Source organism: Protomyctophum bolini, assembly GCF_963924005.1.
Source record: "Protomyctophum bolini genome assembly, chromosome: 13".
Taxonomy (NCBI): Eukaryota; Metazoa; Chordata; class Actinopteri; order Myctophiformes; family Myctophidae; genus Protomyctophum; species Protomyctophum bolini.
Window position 1 is genome coordinate 29,590,987 of NC_137874.1, and position 27,861 is coordinate 29,618,847.

The 27,861-nt window shown below is 41.6% G+C and overlaps 1 protein-coding gene across 2 annotated transcripts in view; it reads left to right on the plus strand.

Moving 5' to 3' along the window:
* Nucleotides 1–479: 479 nt before the first annotated feature.
* nrg2a (neuregulin 2a) overlaps nucleotides 480–27,861 on the plus strand; it is a 132,405-nt gene continuing 105,023 nt past the window's right edge. The window contains exon 1 of one of the 2 annotated variants that reach the window (XM_080780846.1): nucleotides 480–1,542. In XM_080780846.1, coding sequence (XP_080636972.1) covers nucleotides 1,134–1,542 — 409 coding nt within the window. In that variant the 5' untranslated portion in view covers nucleotides 480–1,133. The remainder of the gene's footprint in view (nucleotides 1,543–27,861) is intronic. The other variant, XM_080780847.1, reaches the window with a different exon arrangement.

Consider the following 27,861-nt stretch of genomic DNA (forward strand, 5'->3'; position numbering starts at 1 on the left):
TTGTAGGGTTTTTTTCACAGTCGTGGATTTTTATGCGGTGTTTCTTCTTATTTTTTCTTTTTTTAAGAGGCAGAGCAGCGAATGTGAGCTGAATGCAGGGCATGACTTAATGGAATAAGACGCAAAACTCATTGCTTGGCAATATAGTCTGGTGGAGAACACTGAAATGCTTTCGCAGGGTTAGTCATCGCAGCCACATGATTCCTCCAGGCCTGCTACACTGTATGCAGCTGTATTTCCAATTTAAGCCGATTAGATTTTTTGGGGGAGTAATGCCTTGGCTACTGTAAGAGGCGCTTTAGAGGAGGGACCGTGATGGATTCTGACACTGGTTTATTTCATTCGAACGTGAGATCACTGTTGACAAACACCATGGAGTGATTGTCATCTGCTCAATGGGTTTGGGAGTTGGGAGATCGACCGTTGGTCCATCTGTAGCCTATTTCTCGGTGCTCCAGTCGTGCGTTTTGTGACGGAGTCACGGAGCCCCTGGCAAACGGCATCTTTTCTCTCCGTCTGTGGTGAGTTGGGGGAGGCGGAGAGAGGATTGTGGTGGAAGGCGGTGTATTTTCCCTACACGCCTAACATCTAATATTGTTTTTATTTTTGGGGAATGAATCGTATAGTGCATGTTTTGCGACTGGACTACAAAACTTATGGTTCACTGCAGCATTTTGCGCCTTTTTCTTCTGCTGCAGATGATAGCGTGGAACACCATCACAGCTGAGCAGTAGGCTGCTATCTTACCACTGCAATTTTGGGGCAAAGATAGAGAGTGGCGTCGTCTTTGCAGTTAGGCTACTATGGCATAACAGGGGGATATTCTGGAGGGGAGAATCCGTGAATGTCTTGGCTTATCTAAGATGCCTTATTAGCGCGAAGCACTTAATTTGACTGGATTTTAAACCCGGCATCGTCACCCGGTTTCCTGTTTCAAGCTGCTATTTACACCATTGCAGAATTATTCGTAAAAAAGCAGCGGATCCCGATGGCATGGACACTTATGCAAGGTCTGCCGCGCTGCCGCCGTGCTACTGGAGCCTCTCTGCTGTCTCTCCATCGCCATCGCCCCGCAGCCCAAAGAGCCCTGCATCCGCAACGCGACCTGCGACCACCGAGCCAAAGCAGGCGGCATGAGGCTTGATTCAGTGCATTTATCCATGCTGGTCATCGGGGTCTCCTTCGCCTGCTACTCCCCGAGTTTGAATTCCCTGCAGGACCAGGCTTACAAATCCGCCGTGGTGATCGAGGGGAAGGTGCAGTCTGCGCCGCTGAACGTCTCCGCGGAGCCGTACCGTGTGAATGTCAGAGTGCTGGACGTGTGGCCGCTGAACAGCGGGGGGCTGGAACGCGAGCAGCTCGTCACCGTGGGAGAATTCGGATCGGAGGCTCCGTGCACCAAAGTAAAAAAGAACCACAAGTACATTTTTTTCATGGACCCAACTGACGAGCCCTTGGTTTTCAAGGCATCGTTCGCGCCCCTAGATACGAGTGGAAAGAACCTTAAAAAGGATGTTGGGAAGATCTTATGTGAGGACTGCGGTAAGTTCATTCTTTGTGAAGCAGAACCCGGAAGAATGAATGTGTCCACTGTTTCATTGCCATGGTGCATGGGTTATAGTTTGAATGGCAACAGCATGTATTAGTCAGTGGGGTAACAGACACGGGGGCCTATCGGGGCGTCTATGCAGCAATATTCGACAACTCTCGCAAGCTCCCATAGCCTCACATGATCAATCAAACTCTCTCTCTCTCTCTCTCTCTCTCTCTCTCTCTCTCTGCAACAGACATGCGCCTCGCACTGTTGCTTCTGAGGAATTGCAGTTTTGTCTGAGTCCTGTGTTGAACTATATCTGCATTGTGCTCTATGCGTTTGAATCTCAGCGTTGGTACCATTTACCATTCGGAAACATAGTTTTCACTTGTAGAAGGATGCTGTTGCCATGAGTCGCGGCATGATCGAGCATTGAACTACACGAGGCCTCGCACAATTTCAGCACCAGGGACAGCGGCCTGTTGCGACGGGTAGCCTATAACCACTTGTCTTAAACCCTCTATCTAACATTACGTGTGTGTGTGTGTGTGTGTGTGTGTGGCTTGCCCAGTTGATCTGAATTTGCACACAGACATTTGACCATTTAATTTTATAGGGCATGCAAAGCTCTTTCTTCAATTTAACACATTTTGCTGTTTATTACATTTATTAGTGAATACTTTTTTTTAAAACTTCCAATGGGAAGATCGAAGACTCCCAAGTATTTAATACTTGGAGGCTGTAAGCGCTATATTTACAAAACTTGGAGAGGATTACGAAAATTAATAATTGTAATTAATAATTACAGCATTCGGCCTCACTTGGTGCTATAACAGCCCACTTTACGTTTTGCCCTATAACTCTTGAACCGTAAGTCATACAATAAAATAAAACAATTTCTCTGTATTAATTGGGTCATGAGTGACTCCCCATATAGGCCACGCCCATTTGCGTCTAGAAAGATTTTCCACCATTTTGAATCTTCTTCAAAACACTTTTTGCTCTTCCACCTACAGATTTTGGTGAGCTCTGGACCTAGATTGAAACACCACAGGCATTTTGATAGTCCTAAATTAGGCGGAGGTGACTTGACATTGTAATTGGCTATAGCAAAATCTGTGGGAGGGGCCTATATTTCCGAAGGCGTCTGCGTGGGCAACCACAGTTTGCAATTAACCCAGAATTCACCATTTCCTGTACTTGCCCGACAGCACATTACCCACACTGACTGTACATCATTTGGTGTTCATATCATATTCAAACGGGTAAGATCTAGGACTTATAGTAAAACCGAGTTGCAACTGTACTAGTTTCTTTCTGCACTCGTAACCAAAAGAATAATTGGGATACTGGGACTCAAGTGGTTAATGTAATCACGCTACCCTGCACATTACCAGAAGGCTATACTATATACAAAGGCTCAATGGTGCTGTCTAATCCCTCACTGGCATTAGCCTGTTCTTCTGTCGGCTAGGTTCTTCATGCACATGTGCATCTTCTCTTAGGAGGAGGCCTGCATGGGATTACATGCGATAATCTTAAACTGGAAATGTTTGAGGGGGGATTAAAATACCAAGGATTTGTTTTACTTTTTGCATTGCGGTATACTTCTTCTGGTTTTCAACAGGGATGACTGCAACATTACCAATACAAAAAAACTCAATTAGCTGGGGAATGCACTTTGGGCAGCAGATGTTGCATTCTCATTGAGTATCATCATGACATAGCCTAATATTCACATTAATACAGTAGCAATCAAAAGGGTGCATACTTAGTTTAGACTAGTCATTGGTTAGATAGGTTAAGGTATAGGTTTATGTGTGCTGCCCTGTGGGAGGTTAGGTTTAGGGTGAGGGTTTGAGATAGGTTGTAGTTGTAGGACTTATGACTGGTCTAACCAATGACTAGTCTAAACCAAAAACTGTCTAAACTAAGTACTGCACCCGCAATCAAACTGTATCTCTTCGCAGGTCCATCAAATCAGCTGCTACAGATCAGTGCAGTGTTGCCTCAGTCAGTGCAAGTGTCAATGCAGTACTATACACACACACACACACACACATACACACACACACACACACACACACATACACACACACGCACACACACACACACACACACACACACACACACACACACACACTGATGACGAGGCAAAGGAGGGAGAGAAAGGAGAGAGAGATCAGTTTAGACTAATGCATCATTTATCTGAAAATTGATGTGAATGGAGGTGATGATAGTTTTGTAAATGCTGATAGGTACTCACAGCATAGTGGTTGGATGAATGGAAAATATAGACCTTGCAGTGTTGTGGAACCATGTGTCATGGAGAGCTGAGATGCAGGTTTCCTTACCAGACAAACACTGCACCAGGTGTTTTCACTAATTGGCCCCCCAAGTTGGTGTGCTAATTAATGAAATCACCTAGTGGTTCCAGAATTACAAACACATCATGGGGGAGTTATTTTGTATTCTGAGCTCCATGACAACACATCACACTAGCACTCTTCATTTCTATTGCTCATCCTGATCATTGACAGCGTGGCCCATTCCCCTTCTGAATCACCTGGAACGAAGCCAAATACTTTAGGCCAGTGGTTCTCAAACCTTTTAATTTCAAGGTCCCTCATAACTGTCAAAGTTACAGACCTGCAAGTGTCCATTTGGAACCCCCCAAGGAACGCCAACCTAAGGATCCCTGGACCACTAAGCACTACACCTATTCTTCTTCTCAATCAACTGCAACACCAGCAACCCCATCACCTAGCTCTGTCACAACCTATCCCTTTCTAAAATAAACTAGACCTGGTCACTACAACATATGGTCATCTCACAAAAAAGGCATATTTTGTGAAGGAGTTTAGGTATCTTGGGGTCTTGTTCACGAATGAGAGAAAGGGGAGGACGGAGCAGGAGATCAGCCGGAGAATCGGAGCAGCAGGAGCGGTATTGCAGTCGCTGAATTGCACTGTTGACGACCAAAGACCGTCCCACTGGGTTTAGCGGACCCCCTGGCAGACCAAAGACCGTCCCACTGGGTTTAGCGGACCCCCTGGCAGACCAAAGACCGTCCCACTGGGTTTAGCGGACCCCCTGGCAGACCAAAGACCAGATGGACGCCTGGGGATCCCCAAGGGGGAAGTGGATCATTTTGTTCAGGAGAGGGAACACCGGAAATCTCTGTTGGAACTGTTACCACCGCAACCCGATTCCAGATAAGCGGTTGAAGATGGATGGATGGATGATTTAAGATTCTGTGCCTGTGACATAACTCGGACGGCACTGAGTCGGCTCGAGGCAGACTACGCAACACTCGAGCTGGTGACTCGAGCCTAAGCTCACTCGGCGCAATTTGCCTTTTAGGGAGTGAGACAGTGTTGTCTTACAAAGCTCCACCTTCTGCACTACCACTATTAGCAATAACACTGTAATAATGTGAGGTGAATGACAGAGCTATACCTCACTTTTTTCAGTTGAGAGGTGTCACCTAGGATCTGTGCAAGGCCATCTAGGTCACTTTCTTGGTTGCACTGGTAGGCAAACTTGAGCTGAACATTTGATGGGATGCATGGATGTCAGTGGGGTGGGTGGACAACAAACACTATTTCTGAATGATTGCAACCTTTGCAAAATAACCATTTAAGGAAAATTAAATAAGACATACTGTCTTGGATTTCTATGTGCACACTTTATACTTTTATTGAGGTATCTAACGAGAACAGAGTTATCGCGAGATAACTTCAAGACTTTACTTCGTTCCATCTGTCTAGATCTTTTCGTTGTACTGTACATAGCAATGTGCAAACATGAAAGAGTTTAAATGAAGTACAAAGTCATGATACTCAAGAAGTACAGGGATGAAGAAGGTGTTGGATATCACCAGTGTTGTAATGCTACTTTTAGGAGTGGGGGGAAGCCCCATAAGACACGTGCAGGCACGCGCATTTGCGTGCAGCTGTGCACGGCTGCAGCAATCCGCGCAGACACACAACATGCAATACATGTATAGCCTATTTAAAAACAGGATATACAATGTTTAATCGTATCCATAAAAGTAAATGACAAGTCAAAAAACATATTTTTTCCAAAAGGATAATTTTAGGGGTGAGAGAAATGGGGGGATGCCGATTTGACATGGGCAAGCCAAATGCATAACATGTTATACTGTATACCTCTATTCAAATTATATTTTTCTTGGGACCCTCTCAGTTATTGTGACCCACTTTTAGGTTGCGACCCACTGGTTTAGAAACACCCAAGTGGTTACTAGAGTTTAGACTCTAGATTCTGGTGACTGGCACAAACGATAAGGCGTCCCCCTCCCCCCTCAACATCCCACATCTTTAGGCTGCCCTCAATTCCCTCCCTTGAGGCAGTACAAAATCTCCTTTTGACACAATTCACAAGCCTAGCCTGAGGAATTCTGTCAAAACTGGTCCAGCTCGTTTCTTGTAGGACTGGTTCATATCATCGTTGTTTGGCAGAAATCTTGTCTATTTCCTCTTTTTCATAAATGAATGCCCTATTTTATACTTAATTGTACAACAGTTTTGCACTAAAGTTGAAACACGATGCGCTGTGAGCTTGTACAGTAGATCTGCTATTTTTGCTATTTGAAAAATTGAAAGAAACAAAAACGATTAGTTTGATTAACTTTTATACCCTTGTTTCTACTTTTAATAAAATAGTGCAGAAAATTCTTATTTGGGCGGACATGGTGCTTTACAAGAGATCAGAGTCGTCATACTCATGACTGTGGTCACATCTGCCTGTTAGCTCTTATTATTTGGCATAAGAATAGTGTTTTCGTCCCATATGGTTCAACCTAGATCAAAAGTCTGTGTAATAAATCCAGTTTGATGGTGGGGTCCACAGATCCCATGGAGGAGACCAATATTTTAATTGTGTGAACAAATATCGCTTTTTAACCACTTGAACTCTACACTTAATAGGATCTAGGATCCCTAAAAGGTTCGCTCTACACAAAATATCTTCTCCAAAATTAGCCAGACTACAAGCTCAATGCACTGTGTGAGCTTGTAGATCTGCTATTTCAGATGAATGTTAGTCTAAATTCTAGTCTAAATTTTGCAAAGAGGAGCAATGTCATTAGTTAAATTACTGCATGAAATGGTACTGTACCATGTTTAAAATTGAGAACCCCAAATCAGGATTACATATATTAAATAACACAACTACCTATTAAATAATATAATATAATATTCCTCTATTGAAGTTGTTTATCTGTGATCTGTTAAATTAGATAATCCCTCAAGACACTTTTGGAGCCTGTTTGACTAATTGGGTAACATCAATGAATGCTCGGAAGTAGAGTGTTATGGTATTTTTAAGACTTTTAAAAAGCGATGAATATATTCATTAGTTACTACATCACTGTCAAATTCATTGTGACAGCAATTTCATTTAGTGTGTGATCTGTTTTGTATTGGCAGATTCATTTCTCCTTCCTGTGCAGTTTTAAAAGGATCAGCTTTCTCTTTAAATCTAAGCTACTACTAGCAAGTCGCACACAGCAGGGCATAAACCTAGATTAGCCAACCACACAGCATGTAAAACAGGTATTGCTTCATTTTAGTTCACTTAGTATATACGTATATGTATATGTATGTCGGTCGATGAAAGTGCTGTATATGTTGTAGCCTTCCTTTTATGTTGGCTCAGCACCAAGCACAAAACCCTTTGAAGTCTATACTGCATTGTAGAAAGTGTTACTAAATGAATTGCATGAAACTCATATTAGCTATATCCAATGAGGTGTTTTTAAAGAGTCTGTACACTCCGGCAGCAGGCTCTGTGACGGCTGACGGGTGGGGAAAATCCAGAAGCATTCCAGGTGGGCCCTACTAGCTCAGTGGTTCTTAAACCTTTTCATGACAAGGACCCCAACATTTGTGTATTTGGCCCCCATCTGAAAATACCATGTGCCTAGATTTGTGTTGTTAAAATGTATAAACAATATTTAAAATGATAAAAAAAAAAAATAGCAGATCTACAAGCTCACGACGCATCTCACTAACATTGGGTTAGTGCTTAAACCCCTAGAATCCCCCAAGGACCCCACTTTGAGAACCCTCCTAGAACTCCCTCTAGCTAAATAATTAGATTTTTACACTCTCTGAGTGTAATGATCACTCAGGATTTGACAGTCTGGTCTTGTTATAGACACAGCTCCATAACTGAGAGGTCCATGCCGGTCTCTTGCAGCAAACAATGCGTGACTATCAGCATCCACTATGTTGTCATCGTGTCCCTGAGCAAAACACTGAACCTCTCCCTGCTCATTAACTGCAAGTCACTGTGGATAAGGGACACCAGCTAGAATCAGTTCACACACATTTAAAATGTAAGGACCTCCCAGTTTGATATGCACAATGATTAGGCCACAGACCCCCATTTGGTACGATTTGTTTTAACGCTGTGATCCCAATCTTCACTGTAAAACCCTCCAAGAGTACAATGTTTCTCTCAACCACAAGATGCATTGAATGTTGATGCGGAATCGTAACCATTGAAACCAAAATAATTGTGGATGCAGACCATGTCAACTCAGTCCCAGATTTCCAAGTTGAGTACTATATGTTCAGTCTCACCTTAAATGGCACTGAGTAGTTGTACTCATAGTCATGGTTTTATTCCCGATAAGTCTGATACCCGCTGCATATCGTAGAGTAGAGTACTTATCCCATATACCAGTGTGTAATTAAAACAAATCTAGGACAGTGGTTCTCAAAGTGGGGTCCAGGGACAGGACAGGGACAGGACTTTGATTGAAATAAAAATGAGGAATGAATATACATTCCATTAATAATTGTTAAAGTGCAGATACAATTTACAAAATAATAAGCACAGTAAGAAAAACAGTAGTGCAACATCAACTGAAGCATTCAAAATACAAAATAATCGATTACTGTAAATTACATTATCATGTGATAAATGTGTGGCATCGGAATGACATAGACTGGCATACTCACCCGATGAGAACAACTCTACTTGTAACGGTGCTGGTGTGAAGGAACAACTCTACTTGTAACGGTGCTGGTGTGAAGGAACAACTCTACTTGTAACGGTGCCGGTGTGAAGGCCTTGAAACGTTGAGATTCAACGGATCAATGGTTTTGCAGTAACGCACAATGGCCAGTTTGTTTTTCTCTGGAGATTGGGCTGAATTATTTTCCTTGTTCCCTGGGTCACTGGTGCTCTCTCTTTGCTCTGACAGGCACATTTCATGCGTATTGTTGCTGTCAGACACAAATCTTGTATCTCCATATTTCAACTTTTCATATTTCTTCATACATTTATTATGCCTCAATTTGGCGTAGATCGGCTATTGGTTGAAGTGAAAATGGTTAATAAATACCTAGAATTTATATGGCGCTTTATCATGTACTCTGAATAGACGGGCAGCTGAGTTTTGAACATATTGGAGTCTATTGAGGGCTTTTGGACGTGATGCCATGAAGGATACTGTTGCCGTAGTCTAACCGGAATGTAATGAAAGCGTGGATACCGTAGGTGTTTCGGCAGCAGAAGATGTCAGGGAGGGCCGGAGAAGGGCAATGTTCCTGAGGTGAAGATGGAGTTAAAGGGTAGGGTCTGACTCTAAAATGACACCTAGGTTGCGGACGTGGGTGGAGGTTGTGACAAGGGAGTCCTGGGTGGAGCGGGTAAGGGAGTTGGGGCCGATAATGATGAATGCATGAATGCAGTTGAGTTTGAGAAAGTTGTGTCTTTGGTGTAATCAGTGAGTATTAAAGATGAGCTTGTGACTACATAATAACTACATTGGATCGATTGGAACACCGGTAATATATATTTCTTTACATCTCCTGAAAAGTTAAGGTTTTGTACATAAAAGATTTCCACCCGACAGCAACGACATGCAGAGGATGTACTACAATAGGTACAGGGACATTTTCTGTGATTGCTCCCTCATTTACCTGTCCAATTACGGCATACTCTTTCTTGCCAAAAAGTTTCCCTGTCATTTCAGAGGACATGCAGTTATACAGGTTATTATTATGATGATAGAAAGAGGCTGGCACCGTAAAGTCTCGTGTATGCCTATATTTCTTACTTCCGGGCAAAGTTTGACAGATAAGGTGGCTAATTAGAGGTTTTTGGTCAGCTGATTGGAGCGCAGCGCTGTTTCCTGCCACTGTGGATGGACAGAGTTGTTGTATAATTAAAGCCAGCGTGGTACAGTCATTGAGCTTTCATAGATTTAATCAAAACAAAATTAAACCAGTTTAATTTCCTCAAAAGTTTAATGGATCGTGATGTCCTGTAAATGGCATTTTAACAGTCCTACAAAAGTAAACGAAAACTAAATTAAATTTCTGCATTCTTGTCCCCATCATTCTGTTCTCGGATTTTTGGTATAGTTGAAATAACACTGAACAAAAAACAAAAAAGGAGAAATAAATAACACTGATTCAGTGCAAGCAACGAAAGCACATATTTCATAGTAGAAATACTTCATAGTATATATGGTATTGTTGTCATATTTGTTTTGTCCAGCATTATAGAGTAGTAGTAGTAACAGCATTGCATTCTTTTTTTGTTTAGTAAGACGCTAACATTCCACATTAAATGATTCTTAATCACCAAGAAGCAGATTGACTAAATGGACAGTGAAAGGAAGACAGGGCTTGTTGTGCAGGAATTGATGCAGATTAGTGGTGAAATGTTTACAAGAATACTTTGTTTTGTAAGTTGGCTGTTTGGAGTTATGTGTTATCTGCAGTCTGGATCACAGGCCTGATGTTGATTTAAATCCAATCTTTGATCTATACCAACATTTGTCCTTGTAGTAGTTTCAGCAAAGACCGTCATGTTCTGCCATCCAGAGTGTCTACACATTTGTCAATTCTGTACTTTTCCAGTCATGAATTTATGACTTTATTTAAAAATGTCCATTAATGTGTTGTCTGAACTAAGTGCTATAGTGAAATGTGACTGCAAGGTAGGGCACAGACTCCAAGATGTCCAAAGACTCTTTTCCGTTGCAGTGATGTATTGCCTCTGAAATACAATTGCCTTTAGTATTCCATGTATTTTCAGACTTTTTTGTACAGTTAGTCTTTTTTTAAGACCTTCATGTGATTGATCTTACTTCCTGTTAATATTTACAACAAGGTGCTCTTTGGTACAACTGGGTGACAGAATTGATGCAAAAAAGGATGAGACTATAAGGCACTGTTGTAGAAAAGTTAAAAAGCCTTCAACTTGACTGTCACCCTGATGAAATCAGTTTTGCTACAACGCGTAGGTGCAGTCTTTATTCTTGCAATGCATTAGCCACTTATTAAAGGATTTTTAACTTTTCCACAAGAGTGCATTGGTCTCATCCTGTTTTCCACACTCTGCATCCTTCCGTCCTTGAGGCCTGCTGCTTCAAGAACCTTGGAAAACAAGCCTCTAATTAAGGTTCAATCAATATTTCATTTCATAGACTTATACAGTAAGTCTATAAAGTAAGGCCAACATTTAAAAGTCTGATGTCTGCAGCACTTGGCATTCTCAACATGGGGTCTGGGGATCCCAGCGATCGAAAACCGTTTCAAATTGGGTTCCATTGCAGATCAAACCGAGGGTTTCTGCTATAGACAGAAAGGATTTAAAGAAATGGGAAAGTACCCATCAATATTGAAAGAAGAGTCTTATCTCTTATGCCACCACCAACAACAACAGAAAATACCAAGAAGTTAACCACCCATTCTTTCTTAAGAAAACATTTTTCCCTCTGATCTCTAACTAAAATAATAAAATTGTGTTTGTTTGTATGATCTTTCTCTATACTGCCAGTGCACTACAAGCCCTGGAACAACTTTGGAACTCAAACGTCACGCTTGTATTCTTCACTAATTCTGCTCTAATTTGCAGCACCATAAAGCACCAGTTTAGCTCTCTATGAGTGGTTTAACTTCTCCTCTGTGAAGGATATTTTCCGTGATCTCATATGTCTGTTAAAAATAACCTTTTGGTTTCATACACACCAAAGCAATGCTTAGCATGATTATACATTTCCATGCTGTAGTTCAACAATGTGGCCCATTGGTATTAATGAGATCACTAGAGTACTGCCCAGAATAAAGGCAGCCAAAATGTATTTAATATGTAATATAACGTGGCTGTAAAATGATAGGTTTTTTTATTTTCTGTTTCTGTCGAGAAATAAGTTCCCAGTTCCGTTTCATGTAACTTGAATGATTTTTTTAGCAGAGGGTCTGTTTGTGACTGCCAATCTGAATTCTTTTTCACAGTTATATTTTATATTGTTTCAAATATTTAACTTTAATTGGTGTGGTTGCCGATAGGCAAACAGACAATTGTTATTTTATAGGATACACTTTTTTCCCCTCATATGATTGGACAATATACGGTGACATCACAATATTTAATATATTGTAAGATGTAATATATTGTAATGTAACCACATTGGTAATTCCCCAGGTTGCATCTTCCTAGTTTTATAACGCCATTAGTCAATGGCGGGCGAACCGTGGTGTAATCTTGGCCCAATATGGATTCATAATGTCACAGATACTTCATAGACAGGACAATATGGAGTCATAATGTCACAGATACTTCATAGACAGGACAGTATGGATTCATAATGTCACAGATACTTCATAGACAGGACAGTATGGATTCATAATGTCAGATACTTCATAGACAGGACAATATGGAGTCATAATGTCACAGATACTTCATAGACAGGACAGTATGGAGTCATAATGTCACAGATACTTCATAGACAGGACAATATGGAGTCATAATGTCACAGATACTTCATAGACAGGACAGTATGGAGTCATAATGTCACAGATACTTCATAGACAGGACAATATGGAGTCATAATGTCACAGATACTTCATAGACAGGACAATATGGAGTCATAATGTCACAGATACTTCATAGACAGGACAATATGGAGTCATAATGTCAAAGATACTTCATAGACAGGACAATATGGAGTCATAATGTCACAGATACTTCATAGACAGGACAGTATGGAGTCATAATGTCACAGATACTTCATAGACAGGACAATATGGAGTCATAATGTCACAGATACTTCATAGACAGGACAATATGGAGTCATAATGTCACAGATACTTCATAGACAGGACAGTATGGAGTCATAATGTCAAAGATACTTCATAGACAGGACAATATGGAGTCATAATGTCACAGATACTTCATAGACAGGCACATCATTAGTAGACGCTGTCATATTATTGTAAACACAAAGTGCACAGTCCAGGCTTTCCTGTGAATTGTTGGACAAGGACAAGGACTAACAAACTGCCAAATTGTTCAAAGGAATTATGCTTGTTTACAAGAAGGAAGTGAAATTGCTGGCATATACAGTAACATTTCCTATCCTTGGACCTTTACCCATTCCCTAAAATGTTCTCCTTAAATGTTTATTTATTAACTATAAACTCAAGGAATGTGCAAATGTATTTGTACACTCTCTCTGAGTTAAATGAACACTCACAGGATTGTAGACCTTGTGATGTCATAGTGGTTACTGGTTAGGAGGACACTCATGGATTTGAATCTGCTGCTCAGCTGTCCTGTTGTCCGTCTCAGTGAAGAGCAAAGGTCAAAGAGAAGCGACGTGTCCTTGACTCTCCTCTGAAACAGAAAGTGTCTGAGCAGCATGAGGATCATTCAGGTACAGTGTGAGCACACATAGCGCAGGCTGTGGGTCAGACAGTCAGAGACAGTTCACATTTAATCCCTACTTTAATCCTCCCAGGATGGCGAGGAGTTAAAGCAAGGTGCACAGTAGTAAAAGTAAAATGTTCAGCATGTTTTAGATTAAAAGAAAAGATTTTCTCTCTGCCTACATTCGTAATGTTTTGTCACTGGTTTTTTTTCTTCTTTTCATGTCTAGCACCCCAGTTAGGAATGAGCCTGTAGTATTTTATACACAAATTGTTTATGGGGGCCCTTGAAACAATGAAATGAAACAACTTTGAAAACCACTGCTCTAGTACAAGTGATTAGTAAGTGATTAGGTCTATATGGCCTCCCGGAGCTCCAATAACTTGTGTCTACTCTACTATTTGGCTCTGGTCTTACTGTACGTTCCCCTTCCCCAATAAATCATAAGTAAGTTAAGTTTCATGGCGTGGCACCTAAGGGGCGAACCGTCTAGAAGAGGTTGTCTGTCTGTCTGTCTGTCTGTCTGTCTGTCTGTCTGTCTGTCTGTCTGTCTGTCTGGGGCTAATCCCATAAACCGCTAGACCAATCAGTGCCAGATTTATTTTGCACGCTGCTAGTTGGCCCACAAGTGGCAGAATAGGTTTTCACATAGGCCTATTGGGAATGTTTTGCTTCTTTTTAGAACTTGAATTTTATGCTGGAAGTCATTTGAGGTTGAATTAGACTGAACCTTTGTCTCTTACCACCACACTGACGTCGTAATACTGATATCCTTAGTACTGATGTCATGGCATAGACTGGCCATTTGACGTCAGAGATCCACAGGAAAGTCAAGTGCTGTTGTTAGTCCCCATCCCATCATGTTGCTCTGTATGCTTGCTCACTATAGTGCTTTACCTTTCAGCCCTTTCATTCATTTCAACTGTCAAAACACAGGTGGCAGTGAGATAGAGGGAAATGGTTTAATCACATGAACCCTATGGCGAACATTAAATGTTCGCCGTAAAATAGGGATGCTAGGATTCTACTTTCTGGCCAAAATGTTGTTAAGAAAGTTGATCGACAAGCTTGTAGATCAGCTTAAATGCCTTTGCCTGATAGTTTAAAATAAATTGAAAGAGGAATATAAAATAGTGCATTTATAGCGTCGTTAACCAAAGCGCTTTACAATGTGTATGGTACATTCAGCCATTCACACACATTCACACCAATGGTAGAGGAAACCATGCATTAAGGCACCAACCTGCTCATCCGGAGCAGTTAGGGATTATAAGTGCCTTGCGCAAGGTTTGCTTTCCAAGAACCACAATCCTCCTTCAGACCCCACACATATAACAGCTGATTTATACTTAGTTATGTGCCTGTGTTTTTCACCGAACATCACGCTGCGACATGTTGTGAGCTTATAGATCGGCTATATTCAGTGCTAGACACAATGCGCAACCAGTAGGTTTAAATCAGGCTTAACTGATACTCATATCAACAGTGTCATGCAATGAAGCATAAATTAGGCTTAAACCAGTGTCACGCACTGAAAATAGCAGACCTACAAGCTAACAACGCATGGCGTATGCGACGCATTGTGAGCTTGTATGTCAGCAATTTTCAACACGCAACACCAATGATATAAATCTGTCTTTACAGTAATTGAACTGGCAAGGCTTGCTCAAGGAAACGTCGACAAGATACGTGGGTGACATTGGGGATTGAACCTCAGACCTCTCCATTATGAAACATTGATTCAAAACACCAGGCCTTCCCACTGTTAATGTCTGTCTTTCATGGCTCGAGTATCAAGAGTCTATAAACTGCAGTAAATTACACAACAGAAACACAATGACAGCACCCTTAATGACTGACAAGTCGTTCTAAGCAATTCTGCATTCAAAGCAGATTACCTCATTAATTATAGTAGTCTTTTGGCGAAGGCCCTTTCGGGCCGTTCACAATGGATGTGGTAAAGCGGCACCTTGCCGTGCAGCTTGTCCAGGTGGCCAGTGACAGCTGAGCGGCAAGTGGCAATAGCAGTAACCGCTCTTCCGCTTTCTGTGTTAATGAGCACAGTGTATTCCTTCCTCCTTTTTTATAGTGGCATTAACGCAAACATGCAAATAAGAGTAATTACAGCAAGGCAAAGAAAAAGTTAAAAAACAAGGCAAGAACCAAGCGATGAACGGAATTGCAGTTGTAGTTAAAATAGCAGATCTATACAACAAGCTCACACTGCATCACCGCTGCTGTGGCGCATTGTGAACTTGTAGATCTATTTTAGGTGCATGATATGCAAGAGCAGAGGACGTCTTTTTAAAAATCACATAGAGCAGTGGTTCTCAAAGTGGGGTCTGGCACCCTCCAGGGGCCTTTGTAACCTTATTAGATCAGCTATTTGGAAATGGCTGATCTAGAGTAGCTATTTAAGGAAACTTTTGAAAATCTTGCATTGTGGAATAATTCTGACACAAATCTTCTGTTATTGGGGTCCCTGCCTGGTACCAAATTGTTTCACATGGGGGGGTCCACGGCCAAATACATATCGTCGCTGAAACCTTGTATCTCCATATTTAATCTATGAATGTTTTTTCATAAAATTAATGTACTGTACTTTATTGTAAAATAGTCACATAAAAGTAGCTAAATATCTCATCTGCAAGCTCACAACTTGATGCGATGCATCGTGTTGATCAGCTATTTTAGCTATTTTTGAAACATTATGAAAGTCAAAGTGTTTGAGTTTATGAGTTTGGATTTTATAAATATTGAACCTATCAAAAGTGTTAACAAAGAGCTTGCAACGAAATAACAACTATATTGAATCCATTTGAAACGCAGGTTCCCTTTTCTAAACGTTTTTTTCTTTTCTGAAAAGTAACAGTTTTGAACATACAAGGTTTCCACACCACAGCAACGATATCAATTGTGGACTCCTTCACATGAAAACGTTTCAGAACCAGAGGAAATCACTGTGTCCTTTTTAATCCCACTGAAGAATGAGGTTTCCACCACAATGAGGCAGTATATGATCAGGATCGGCGACGAGTGCAGAAACAACCCAAAAGCCTGAGCAGGATGAGTACATTTTGGAATGTCAGAGCAGTTGTTGCACTCTGTGCCCCAGAGACCCAGAGCTATGTAAATACCACTCAAACACCACAGTCGCTGCACAGAACAGCAGACACGCACAGGATTACTGGAGTACATCTGTTCAAGTCACTTCCATTTGGATTGTGGCTTGTCTCGTCATACAGGGAAGCCCCCTTTCCCCATGTTAGACGTACAGTAAGCTGATAACACTTTGTCTGGCTTTAAAAATATATATTATTTTGAAGAAAATAAATATTCACTTTATGACTGTTAATTTGAGTGGAAACATTGTCGTTTTAGCCATCGACAGCCTACAATACCATGGCCTATCCATTATCTGTAAGCTTCCTTCCAAGTGTTATTTTTTGCTGCATTCTGCCTGAAATGATGTTTTTAAGAGCTGCTAGAGCCCACTGTTTGTTGCTGTCGTGTGACTGAGTGCCGCTCATGAACATAAAGTGGAAGGAAGGGCATTCGGAAATATTACAGGAAAAATAGGAGTCAACTTTATGCACACATGCAGTCTTCCTCAGGACAAAAGAAGTGTGTAAGAAGTCCCCTGGTCTCATCATTAGTGTGACAGTCGTGTAATAGATAGGGTTCAAGTTCAGTCCCCACTAGTCACACGTCTTGTCAAAGTACCCTTGAGTAACACACTACACTCCCACATGCTTGCATTATGTAAACTGAAAGGAGCGTCAGTCGTGGTCATACAAATGGACAAAAACACAGTTGGCCAACTGGCAGCAGTGTTGGCACAAGTATACAGTACTTGGCAGTCGCAGCTGAATGATCGCAGAGTACGATGAAAGACTAATCTCAGTTGGGTATTGATAAAGACGGATGCCGTTGCAACCCTACCCTGAACATTTACTTCACAACATTTTGCAATTGCTTGTCATTTGGGTCAACATTATAGGCATATTGGCAAACCAGCAGAAAGCCATGAATCAATGCTACAGTGAGCGGATGATTTTTAAAGCCCCTATAAGACCTTGGCATTATGTCGCTAGGTATCTATCATCAGGACAGAAAAGTGCTACCTTGCTTGAAATACGACTTCTCCATTTCCCCCCCACCTGACTGCACTGCACTGTGTTTGTGTTGACCAGGCCTTTGGAAACCATGTCCTATATGAGGAGGCAGAGGGGAGGTCTATACTGTGGCTTTTTAATCATTCAGTAATTTGCTGCTATCTTGGGCTGCAGTCCCCCCCCCCCCCTTCACATCAGTGCGTTATCTATAATTAAATATTTAAATCAATTTCTTTCTTTCTCTTTTCCCCTGAGTGCAGCATGAGAGGTCTTAGAAGACATCATGAACCCATTCGAAGTCAAAGATTATTACAGCTAAACATTCGGAAGTATCAGTGTCACGTACAGTAGAGTGTCACAATGGTTAGGAACCTTTTGACAGTGGCCTTCAAAGACTCCATGTGTTATTGATTCTTTTGTTTAATTAATATTCAGGGTTAACTGAATTCTGAATGGCCCCCATAGGTTAGACAAAAAATCACACCTGTGTCTGAAGTGAGCTGTGCAACTGTACCGTGTGGGGGTCCCCCGTCCTGCGTCCGAAACCGTTGAGAAATGACAGAGTTACCGTGCTGCAGCTTTGGCTTATATTGGCTTATATTAATTAGCATGTGGATACACGACAGGAAGGAGTTATTATAGTTTTATTATAGTATTATTATAGTTAAGTGTCTTACATTACACAGTACATGAAATAAACATACATACAAAGTACAAAAACAAGTTATAAAAGAATTGGCCAACCAGAGAACTAAACGTGCGTGGAAACTAAGCAGTGTTCTTGCTACTTTTAGAAGCTTGTTTTTGTCTCCAGCCTGTGCTGCATCCATCACCTAAATACACCATTATTTACTAACTAGAAACCTCCCACTTGATCTTGTATACTGTAGACCAACTTCTCACAAACACACCTGTTAGCAAACGTCACTCCAGCTGGAGCCGCAAGCACTTTGCTGAACACCTTCATGCAGAGTTTCTCTGCCAATAGGGGCCCAAAAGGGGCCAATGGATGCTCTGACAGTGTCACAAAGAACACTTGTATCCCAGAAATACTGTGTTATTTAATCAATTGTTCAGGATTTTAGCCATATGGAGATCTACTGCATAACCTATAGAACAAACAATAGTCATCCAGTTCATGGCCCCAAAACGTTAAATATTATTTGAAATTGTATTTTGAACCCTGGGAATACACTTAAAATATGTTTTTGGGCAATTTTCTGGATATTATGAAACATAGCTATGAACTATCTTGTCATTCAGGACATGAATAGTCTTGCAGTAGCCATACAATTATTTAGATAGATGTCCAACGCCTGTGGCATAACTATTGGAACGTTACGGAAAAGAAAAAAACTGACAGATATATGCAATGACCAACCACATACTTTCTTAGACCAACAACAGACAGACCTCCAATAAGTCCAGCCAATCAGAGGCTTAACTGACTTGTTCTCTGAAGATACTGTAAACTGACTTGTCATTCAAACCCTTTGCTGCTGGAATTGATGACAAGATGCTCGGTCTACGTCAGACTAAGACAAGGGTGACACACACAGAATGTTTATCAATAACCATATGCTCTGCCAAACTGGCCTTTAGCTAGATGCTATCTAACAACCTACATGCCTGTACTACTGTTGTATATCACTTTGGATTGCCTGACATGCCTGAAGAAGGTCAGTAGACCGAAAGCTTGCTAATAAATCTGATTATGCGCAGATCCGAGTGTGCGGAGCTTCCCTTTATTTTTTCTTATACTACCTTTGTGGCTCCAGCACCTCCCTTAAGTCTTTTTCAGCAGATGAGCGGTGGTTATTTTTCTATTTATATCACTTTGGATTGAAAGAACATCAACTAAGTGTGAATACAATAAATGTACAGTATGTCATGACTTACATTTGTAGTATGTCTAAATGTACAGTATGTACAGTATCCTCGGCTTAGGGTTAGGTGTGTTAGTTATGGTGACTGTTTGTGTTTTGAGGCCTTTCATTGTCAAGTCCATACAGACAACATCCATTTCAATTATATTTCAAGAGCGTATCGGTAGCTTTGAGAATTGATTTACTCCAGAGATTTCTGCACAGAAGCTGCTCATCAACTATTCATCAGTAGCTGCTGTGAATGCTTCTTCAATGCAGCAACGCCAGCACCTCGCCAAGGTGTCAGGCAGACTCTCAGGCAGCCGCATGCTGCTAAACCACAGCATAGGAGAGCAGATGACCTTTCAATACAGACTCGGCCTCGGGAATTCACTTAATCTCGGCATCTCATCTAGTGCTGCAAATATTGATTATCTTCTCTTCTATTGATTACTTTTTCTATTAATTGAATAATCAAGAAGTGCTTTTCTAAATTGTTATTTTATATATATATTATAAATTGATTAGTGTGATCAACCACCACTACTCTCATTCACACATTCTGTGTGATTTCACACTGATTTCCAGTTTCCTTCTGGATTTAACAATAGATGTGAGATTGTGGGGGTGCGCATGTTTATCCGACATACCTTATCCGACATGCGGAAAACGATCAGATTAAGGTTGGCGAACATGCGTTAAGGTTGGCGACCGAGTTAAGGTTGGCGACCGGGTTAAGGTTGGCGACCGGATTAAGGTTGGCGACCGGATTAAGGTTGGTGAACATGCGTTAAGGTGGGTGAACATGTGCTGCTCCGTGCTTGCGGTTATGGTTAGGTTAGGGTTTGAGGTAGGTTGTCGTTGTCTGACCAATAGTATGTCGAAACTAAAGCCTGTGTGTGATTCAAGCAATCTGCTCATATAGTGGTGACTACAGCCAGACACTACTTAAAGGAACACTTCACCCATTTCAACCTACAAATTGGTCCTCATTAATGCTCATTATAAGATGGCACCATTTCTGTCTACTCTCTCTGTGTCTCCGAGGAGGTCTGTAGACAGTTCAGAACAAGAACATTTCAAACAAGATTTCAAACTTGTATTCCTTTTTTTATATTATGTATGCAAGAACAATGGCTTCTATTTCAGTATGTTAACTTTCTAGGAAGAGAAAGGTTGCACATTCTAGTTATTAGCTGGTAATCCCCATCAATGATGTCATTGGTAGGCAGCAGATTTCTGAACTATCCATAGCTAACCAATGAAACGCACAGTAATATGGTACCATTCTATACACAATCAGTGCCGGGATTCCTTCAAAATAGAAGCTCTGGGGTGCCGGAAAGACATGGCCGCTTTTACTCTGAGGCTCTGGTCAGGCTCTGCCAGTGGGCTTAATGAGGCCAACTCCTTTCACCTGGGCCAGGCTCTGCCAGGGGGCCTAATGAGGCCAACTCCTTTTACCTGTGCAATTTCCAGCCTCTGCCTCAGCCAATTGAGGCTCAACCAATTATGCTCTGCCAGTGGGCCGAATTGATTGCCAAGTACACTTTTCATTTTGCAGTTTCTAACGTATATCATTAGGTTCCCAAGTTGCATCGTTCCCAAGTAGGCCGGTGGCCGACTGCGACGGGCACATACAGGTCTAGTTTATTACAATTTAACAACATGTTCTACAAGTTGGGCCAACGGCACCCTCTAGATTAATTTCACAAGTTGCCTAACACCGCTTGGAATTTTACTGAGGATGCACACAATTTGACTCATTTATAACGCAGCTGTGCGTGCATGCATGAAATGTGCATGGGTGTGTTTGCACCCTGGATAATTGTCAGTATTTTAAGTGCATGTGCTATAACCCTCAATGTGTCTGCAAGCATACGCATGTTTCCCTGCCTCAATTGTGTGATGATTAGCTTCAGAGACTTGCTTGCATTTGTACAGTTAAGCTACTCAAGCATGGTTACACATATGACGACTGCATGACAGGTACACGTAATGTCCCATATAATATATAATCTGTGTATTTACAGAAAAGCTAAAAGATGCATACTGTGTATATATATATATATATATATATAATAACTGACATTAATTGATGTCCAGAGAATTAGAATTTGTCCGTGACAAGAACTCGACTTCAAAAGAACCAAAAGCAAAAACATGCATGAACAAAAGGACCATGGGAAGGGCAACAGTGTTTGTGTGCAGTGTGCCGAAGTGTTGAAAAAAGGGGCTGCCGGCACTCCTGCTGAGCACCTCCCGGTGTGTTTAAGGGACGTGTCCGGCCATGTTCTCACCTAACACACACACACACACACACATACACACACACACACACACACACACACACACACACACACACACACACACACACACACACACAAACCCGCGCACACGCCATATCCTTAGAGAGAAGGTTTGTTTCCTCAGGTATGTTGTAGGTGTGGATTGATGTGTGTCTTAACATGAAACGACTTTAAAGAGAATGGAATGGCTTGTTGATGGTGGTTGGAAGTGGACCAAGTTAAAAGAAAGTAAATTGCAAAAAAAATCAGTGTTTCCCTCAATGGTGGCGGGGTCTTCCACACAGGACTTCGAGGCAGGAGGTGTGTTTGGGCGGAGGTGTCAGAACAGAAAAGGAAGGCATTGATTGCAGAACGAGGCACAGCCGATGGCTGGTGTTGTGCAGTGCAAAAAAAAAAAATCCGTTTTGGTCCCAACAAATATCTCTGAAACGCTCAAATGTCCCAGTTTTCAACATTCATGCTTGTTAAAATATTTGTCCACTATCCGGTTGGGTTTTTTGAAAACAAAGGGGAGGTGTTGTAACTCCTAGTATGATTATATACTGCCATGGCTGAGGTAGGCCTACAAACAAGCTCCTACATCAATTCGGTATTATGCATTCCTGAGTGTTTATGTATTTTTAGAGTGAGACTTGAGTCAAAGTATATAAAGATCTCCCGGTCAGATATTACTCAACTACTAGTGGAAGTTGCAGAGTCAAATTACTTGAGTTAAAGTACTTGATCATTTGCTTTTAACAATACTTAATAAAAAAGTTACATGCTTTTAAAAATATAGTATTTAATATAGTATTTTTAAGAATAGTGATAATAGCAGATCTACAAGGTCACAATGTGTGGCATTGTGATACATTGTGAGCTTGTAGAATGTAGATAGATCATAGATGCTATACTGTATGTTCACTATATTTTAAATGGGACTTAAGTGTGCAATACCGTTATCCTTCCTAGAAATGTGGTGTAGTCAAAAATACAATATTTATCTTTGAAATGTAGTGGAGTGAAAGCCAAGTATCCAAAAACATGCATACATACAAGTAGGGCCTACATATAAATCAAGAATACAGCATTCAAGTAAATGTATACCGTACTCCTTTACTGGTCACCACTGCTGAAACATCACTGGACTCCCCACACCCACGCCCCCTCCCCCAATCTCTCTCTGTCTCCCGCTCTCTCTTGCTCTTCATGCAGCGGCTGTTTATGCTTTGCGACTGTTTAGTTACCATTTGTCACATTTGTCACTACAGTTGTAGTAAGATGAGATAAGTAAACGGCATGCTGGAAAGCCCACAATAGCTCTGGGGCCCGCTGCCCATCACACTGCACTTCCTGAGAGCTGCAAGAGGGGAATCCCACCCAATGTGACTGCTCACAGTGCAATGCTTCTCGACCTTTTTTGTCTCAAGGACATTCGTGGCTCTTTTCGACCACAAACTGTACCCCAGAAGCTACCAGAACATGCAGGGATGGATTTCCCAAGAGCTCAGGTGGCCCCTAGCCAGAGCCTTTGCGTGAATTGTCGCTGTTATTAACTCTGCATTTCTTGTCAAAGGGCTTAGTCATGCATGGCAATAACAGAGACCCAAATGTCATACTGAAAACGGAAAGGGGCTGTCTAAACATTCACTTTTTACAAAAAAGAAGCCATCATAAAGGCCTTTTAAGTGCATGTTTAAACCAAGTGCTGTGCAAAACAGCATTGGAATCTCTAAAATCCTGTTACGTTTACGGTTAGTCAGTGTATCTGCTGGAGGACTTTTTCAAGTCTGTGCCAGGGGCCTATGGTCTCATAAATCATAAATCGCCTTTGACCATAACCGAAAACTTTCTAGGAAGGGGGTGGTACATCATAAAACAAAACTCATAAAAAAGCCCAAAAACCAAAGTAGACAAATCTAGTATGTACCTGTATACTTGTATTAAATCTGGGTTCCTAGAACTGATAGAGTTACATCCTGAGCAGGGCCCAAATTAGGTTCTGAGAACCATAACTTTGATGGACATTTGTATACTCTCTGAGGTACAAAAGGACAACATTAACCAAACACTGTATTTGAAAATATATTTTGGACCCTGGAAATGTACTTCAAGTCAACTATATGCAGATATATTTTTGTCAAAATAAATTCTCACAGTGTATATTTTGAAATGTGTGAAGTTTATTTTTTTGTTCTTTGGGTTGAGCAACACACCTGGCATAAATTCTGGCATGTCTCCCATTGCGGATGCATTGAGTAAGAGACTAAACTTGACTTTGAGATCACCCAGGGGGATTTCACTTTTGCCATTTCAGAATGCTTTCACTGGCATATACCCCAATAATACACACACACACACACTCTCTCTCAACCGTACATCGGTTTTCCCAGCATTGCCAGCTTTTTTGGCATCGCCAGGGCACCAACTTTGTGTTCAGGTTTCAGTACCCAGCATTGGCCGGGTTGAAGCGTAGGTGATATAGGCTCTCTTCCTCCCTCTATGCCTCCCCCCCCCCCCTCTCTCTCTCTCCTCTCTTTCTCTCCCTTGCTGATCGAACTCCTCCCCTCACTCCCCAGGTCCCCCCACCCTCTCTCTCTCTCTCTCTCTGATCAAGCTCTGGTTCTGATGTGAACAGTACAATGCTGACGTTGGGCATGTCTAGTCCAGTGGTTCCGGACTAGGGATGGAGCTTGTTAATTTGTATTGATAAGGAACACCTTATCGCTCCTGCTTCTTGATCCTGGCTTTTATCGAGCCCACTATTAAGCTGGATTTTGTGGAAAGATGTGTGACAACATATTCTGAACAGAACTTATATCTCTCTTTTTGGCTAGTTGTGAGTGACTGTGAGTTTGTCTCTCTAAAATTAAATGAAGATGACAAAAGGTAAAAAAAAAAAAAAATTGCCTATCATTAACACAACCATTAATTAATGTGTTAAATGGCTTTATATAGCTTTATATTTATATCTCCATGTCTCTACAGCGCTTTATAAACAGAAAATGCATCTTTATTTAACCAAAACATATCACTTGCACAACATTTTACCATGGCCTTCGCATACAATACTTTTCTAACAAGCAGAAGGCAAGTGACATGTTAATATTGATAATATTGACGAAACTGTTAACTGGCTAATGTGTGTACCGTGACTACCGTCACATTAAAAGCGTAATGTTGTTTCCCCGGGCAGTGCTAGTTGGCAGGTATCAATACACTTTTAGACTGACATGTTTGTGCCAGTGTAGATGATTAGATTTACCGGTAATTCTTGATCGCCTCTTGTTTTGATTGTTCAACCATGACGTCATGGACTGCTATGCTCGATAACAGGCTCGACAAGCCCAAAGCTTATTGATACCGGTACTCAATACATTTGTTTATAATTTTTATCCCACGATTTTACAAGTTTTGCAACCTATGTTTTCACCCAGTGTCAATTATCTAATGTAATCCTGGGCGCTACACTTCATCTGCCAACCTGGTCTCTAAACTACCTCCCCCTGGCCAGGGGGAGGTAGTTTATACTCAATACATATCGAGTTTGAAATGGGCTCGGGTTTCGAGCTCCATCCATAGTCTTGACCCCCTAAAATGATCATATTTATTTTACCCTGACAAGCACATGGAATGTAGGAGCCGAGGGATTACCTTTTGTTTGACATGATAAATATGTGGAAAAGAGCCGATCTCCAAAGTGTATTTGCACAATTTTGCCTCTGTCTTATATTATTGACAATTTGACAATGTTTGACCAGGATTACTTTTGAATCGGATGCAGTATTTTTTAAAGTTACTGAACAATCAGGCTGGATGATGAAAAAGTAGACTGTGTGTGTGTGTGTGTGTGTGTGTGTGTGTGTGTGTGTGTGTGTGTGTGTGTAGGAGGTTGCTGTATCCTTTCACCTTGCTTTCTTCTGTCTTTCCTCCAGTGCTCTGGTTCATTATTGTGTTGCTGTAATCTGGAGGGGACAGGACGGGGTGCAGAAGTGTATTTATCTTCCTGCACAAATAGGCCCTCTTTCCGTCTGGTCCCTGTTCAGCTTGTTGTTGAAAGATAGTGAGCAGAGTAGAGCAAGCCTCAGTGTGCGTGGGTATGTGTGTGCATGTGTGTGCATGTGTGGGTGTTTGCATGTACGCGCCCGTGCGTATGTGTGTGTGCGTGTGTGTGTGTGCATGACTTAGTGTACGTGTCTGTGTATATATGCGTGGGTGTTTTGCGTGTGTGTATGTGTGTGTGTACAGGTGTCCGTGTGGGTGTATGTAACGTACACACATTGTGTGTGTGTGTGTGTGTGTGTGTGTGTGTGTGTGTGTGTGTGTGTGTGTGTGTGTGTGTGTGTGTGTGTGTGTGTGTGTGTGTGTGTGTGTGTGTGTGTGCGCGTGTGCGTGTGCGCATGTGTGCGTCCGTTGGCATGCATTAGCGTGCACTGAGATGTGTCCCAGCTGGCCTTCTGAAAGCCAGGGCACTCACACGTACTCTGATTTATTATTATTACTTAAAAGTCAAAGCCCTGAATTAAAAATAAAACAATAAATAAAAATCCTACACTTTGTCAAAAGTTGTCAATTGTTTTCGAAAATAGATCTGCTATTTTTGAATAGCTAAAAGTATAAAATAAGGGCGTTTAATTAAAAAAAAAGAGGAATATATCTGCCTTGTGACATCGATACCCCTTTACTCCGGGGGGCATTTCATGCGAAGTAAGAAAGCACGCATTCCTCAACAGAGGTCTTATTGTGCCCCTATAAGACCCAGTTTAGATCAGTGTTACACACAGTCATCCACTTCCTCCCAATCACATACCCTGTACATGGATGTGTACTATTTAGCTTCTCCTTGAGGGAGTTCCAGGGGGTCCCCAGCTAAATGATAGTTAGGAACCAAATGGACCCTTATCGGTCTGTAACTTTGTACACTCTCAGAGTAAAATTAACATTGATTTTACAATGTGAATTGGGGTCCCAGAGATAGAAATGCCATTAAATCTGGGTCCGTGGCGTAGACTAATATATGTCAAACTGGGGGTCCTTGAAATTTAAGCCGTAACAATCTTTTCTTATGGGGGTCCCTGGCATATCTTTTCAAATGGGGGTTCTTGACATGAAAAAGTTTGGGAAGCACTGTTCTAGTCATGTTTCGCCTCATTCCCTCCCATGTCTCACGACACTGACCTAGCAGGCAGCCAGTTATCTTGCAGCAAATGGCCATGGGCCAGGAAAACTACAGTAGACAAGCCAAAGCTATGACAGAAACACCAGAGCTAAAAAACACAGATTCCTAACCTTTTTTTATTTTATTTTTACAGTGTGGCTCCGAGGTAGGCTAGCTGTCTATATAGCAGTGGTTTTCAAAGTGCGATGCAGGGACCGACAGTGGTTCTTGAGTTGGTTCCAGGAGGTCCGCAGCAAAAAAAAAAAAAATCAATGGAATCGTTATCTTATACAGTACTTTCGCAATATCTTGAAAACATTTGAAACATATTGATTAAGCTTATTGAAAATCATAAACACAAACATCCCTTACAGCTTGACAGGAAAAGGTTTTAAGACCACTGCAATCTATATGATGATTTTTGTGTGTCAGTCTTCTCGTCTGGAGCTAATCTTTTACCACAACCTCAACTATTAAAAAATATTATACATTTATTTTCAGAGCATGTTTATTTTAACAATCAATCAAATGATTGTGTTCTGGCTTGGATCAATGGAACTAACATAGTATGGAGTGATCCCCGGCCCACGGTCTCTCGCTATCAGAAATAGTACAGCGTTTGGACTGGTTTCCAGTCACTCACTGGCCTGCTTGGCAGTAGATTGAGCTGTTGTTGGCGAGATTGAGGGGGAGTGTGCTGTGCCTGTGCTGTCTTCCAGTTACTCTGAGATGGTCCAGCCACCATGTTGGCTTCCTGTGGCCTGGCAGAGGACCGCGTGGGCCACCCTGGCACCCTTCAACAAGGAGCCGCACTCCTGCCCTCCACCCTTATCAAAGCTCTGGTTCCGCTGTCGGTACGGGGACCACCAACGGTCCTGTTACAGTGGAGGATGTTACAGTGTAGATTGGGGTGCCAGTGTAGTTTAGTTGAGTGTAGGATGAGAACCCCCAGTGTTAATTTAACTCAGAGAGTGTATCGGTCCATTCAGTTCCATTTGTACAGTTACAGACCCCTAAGGGTCCATTTCGACCACCGGTGGTCCCTCGACCCGATGTTGAGAAACAGTGCTCTATTCAAGACTTGATTCGAGGTTGAGACCACAGTCTCAAAGCCACCCGCCGCTCCGAGCTCTACACATGCGCCCTGGCCTGTTTTCCCGGAAAAGCCTGCATTTGGTGAAAAAACAAACAAAAGAGATAAGAA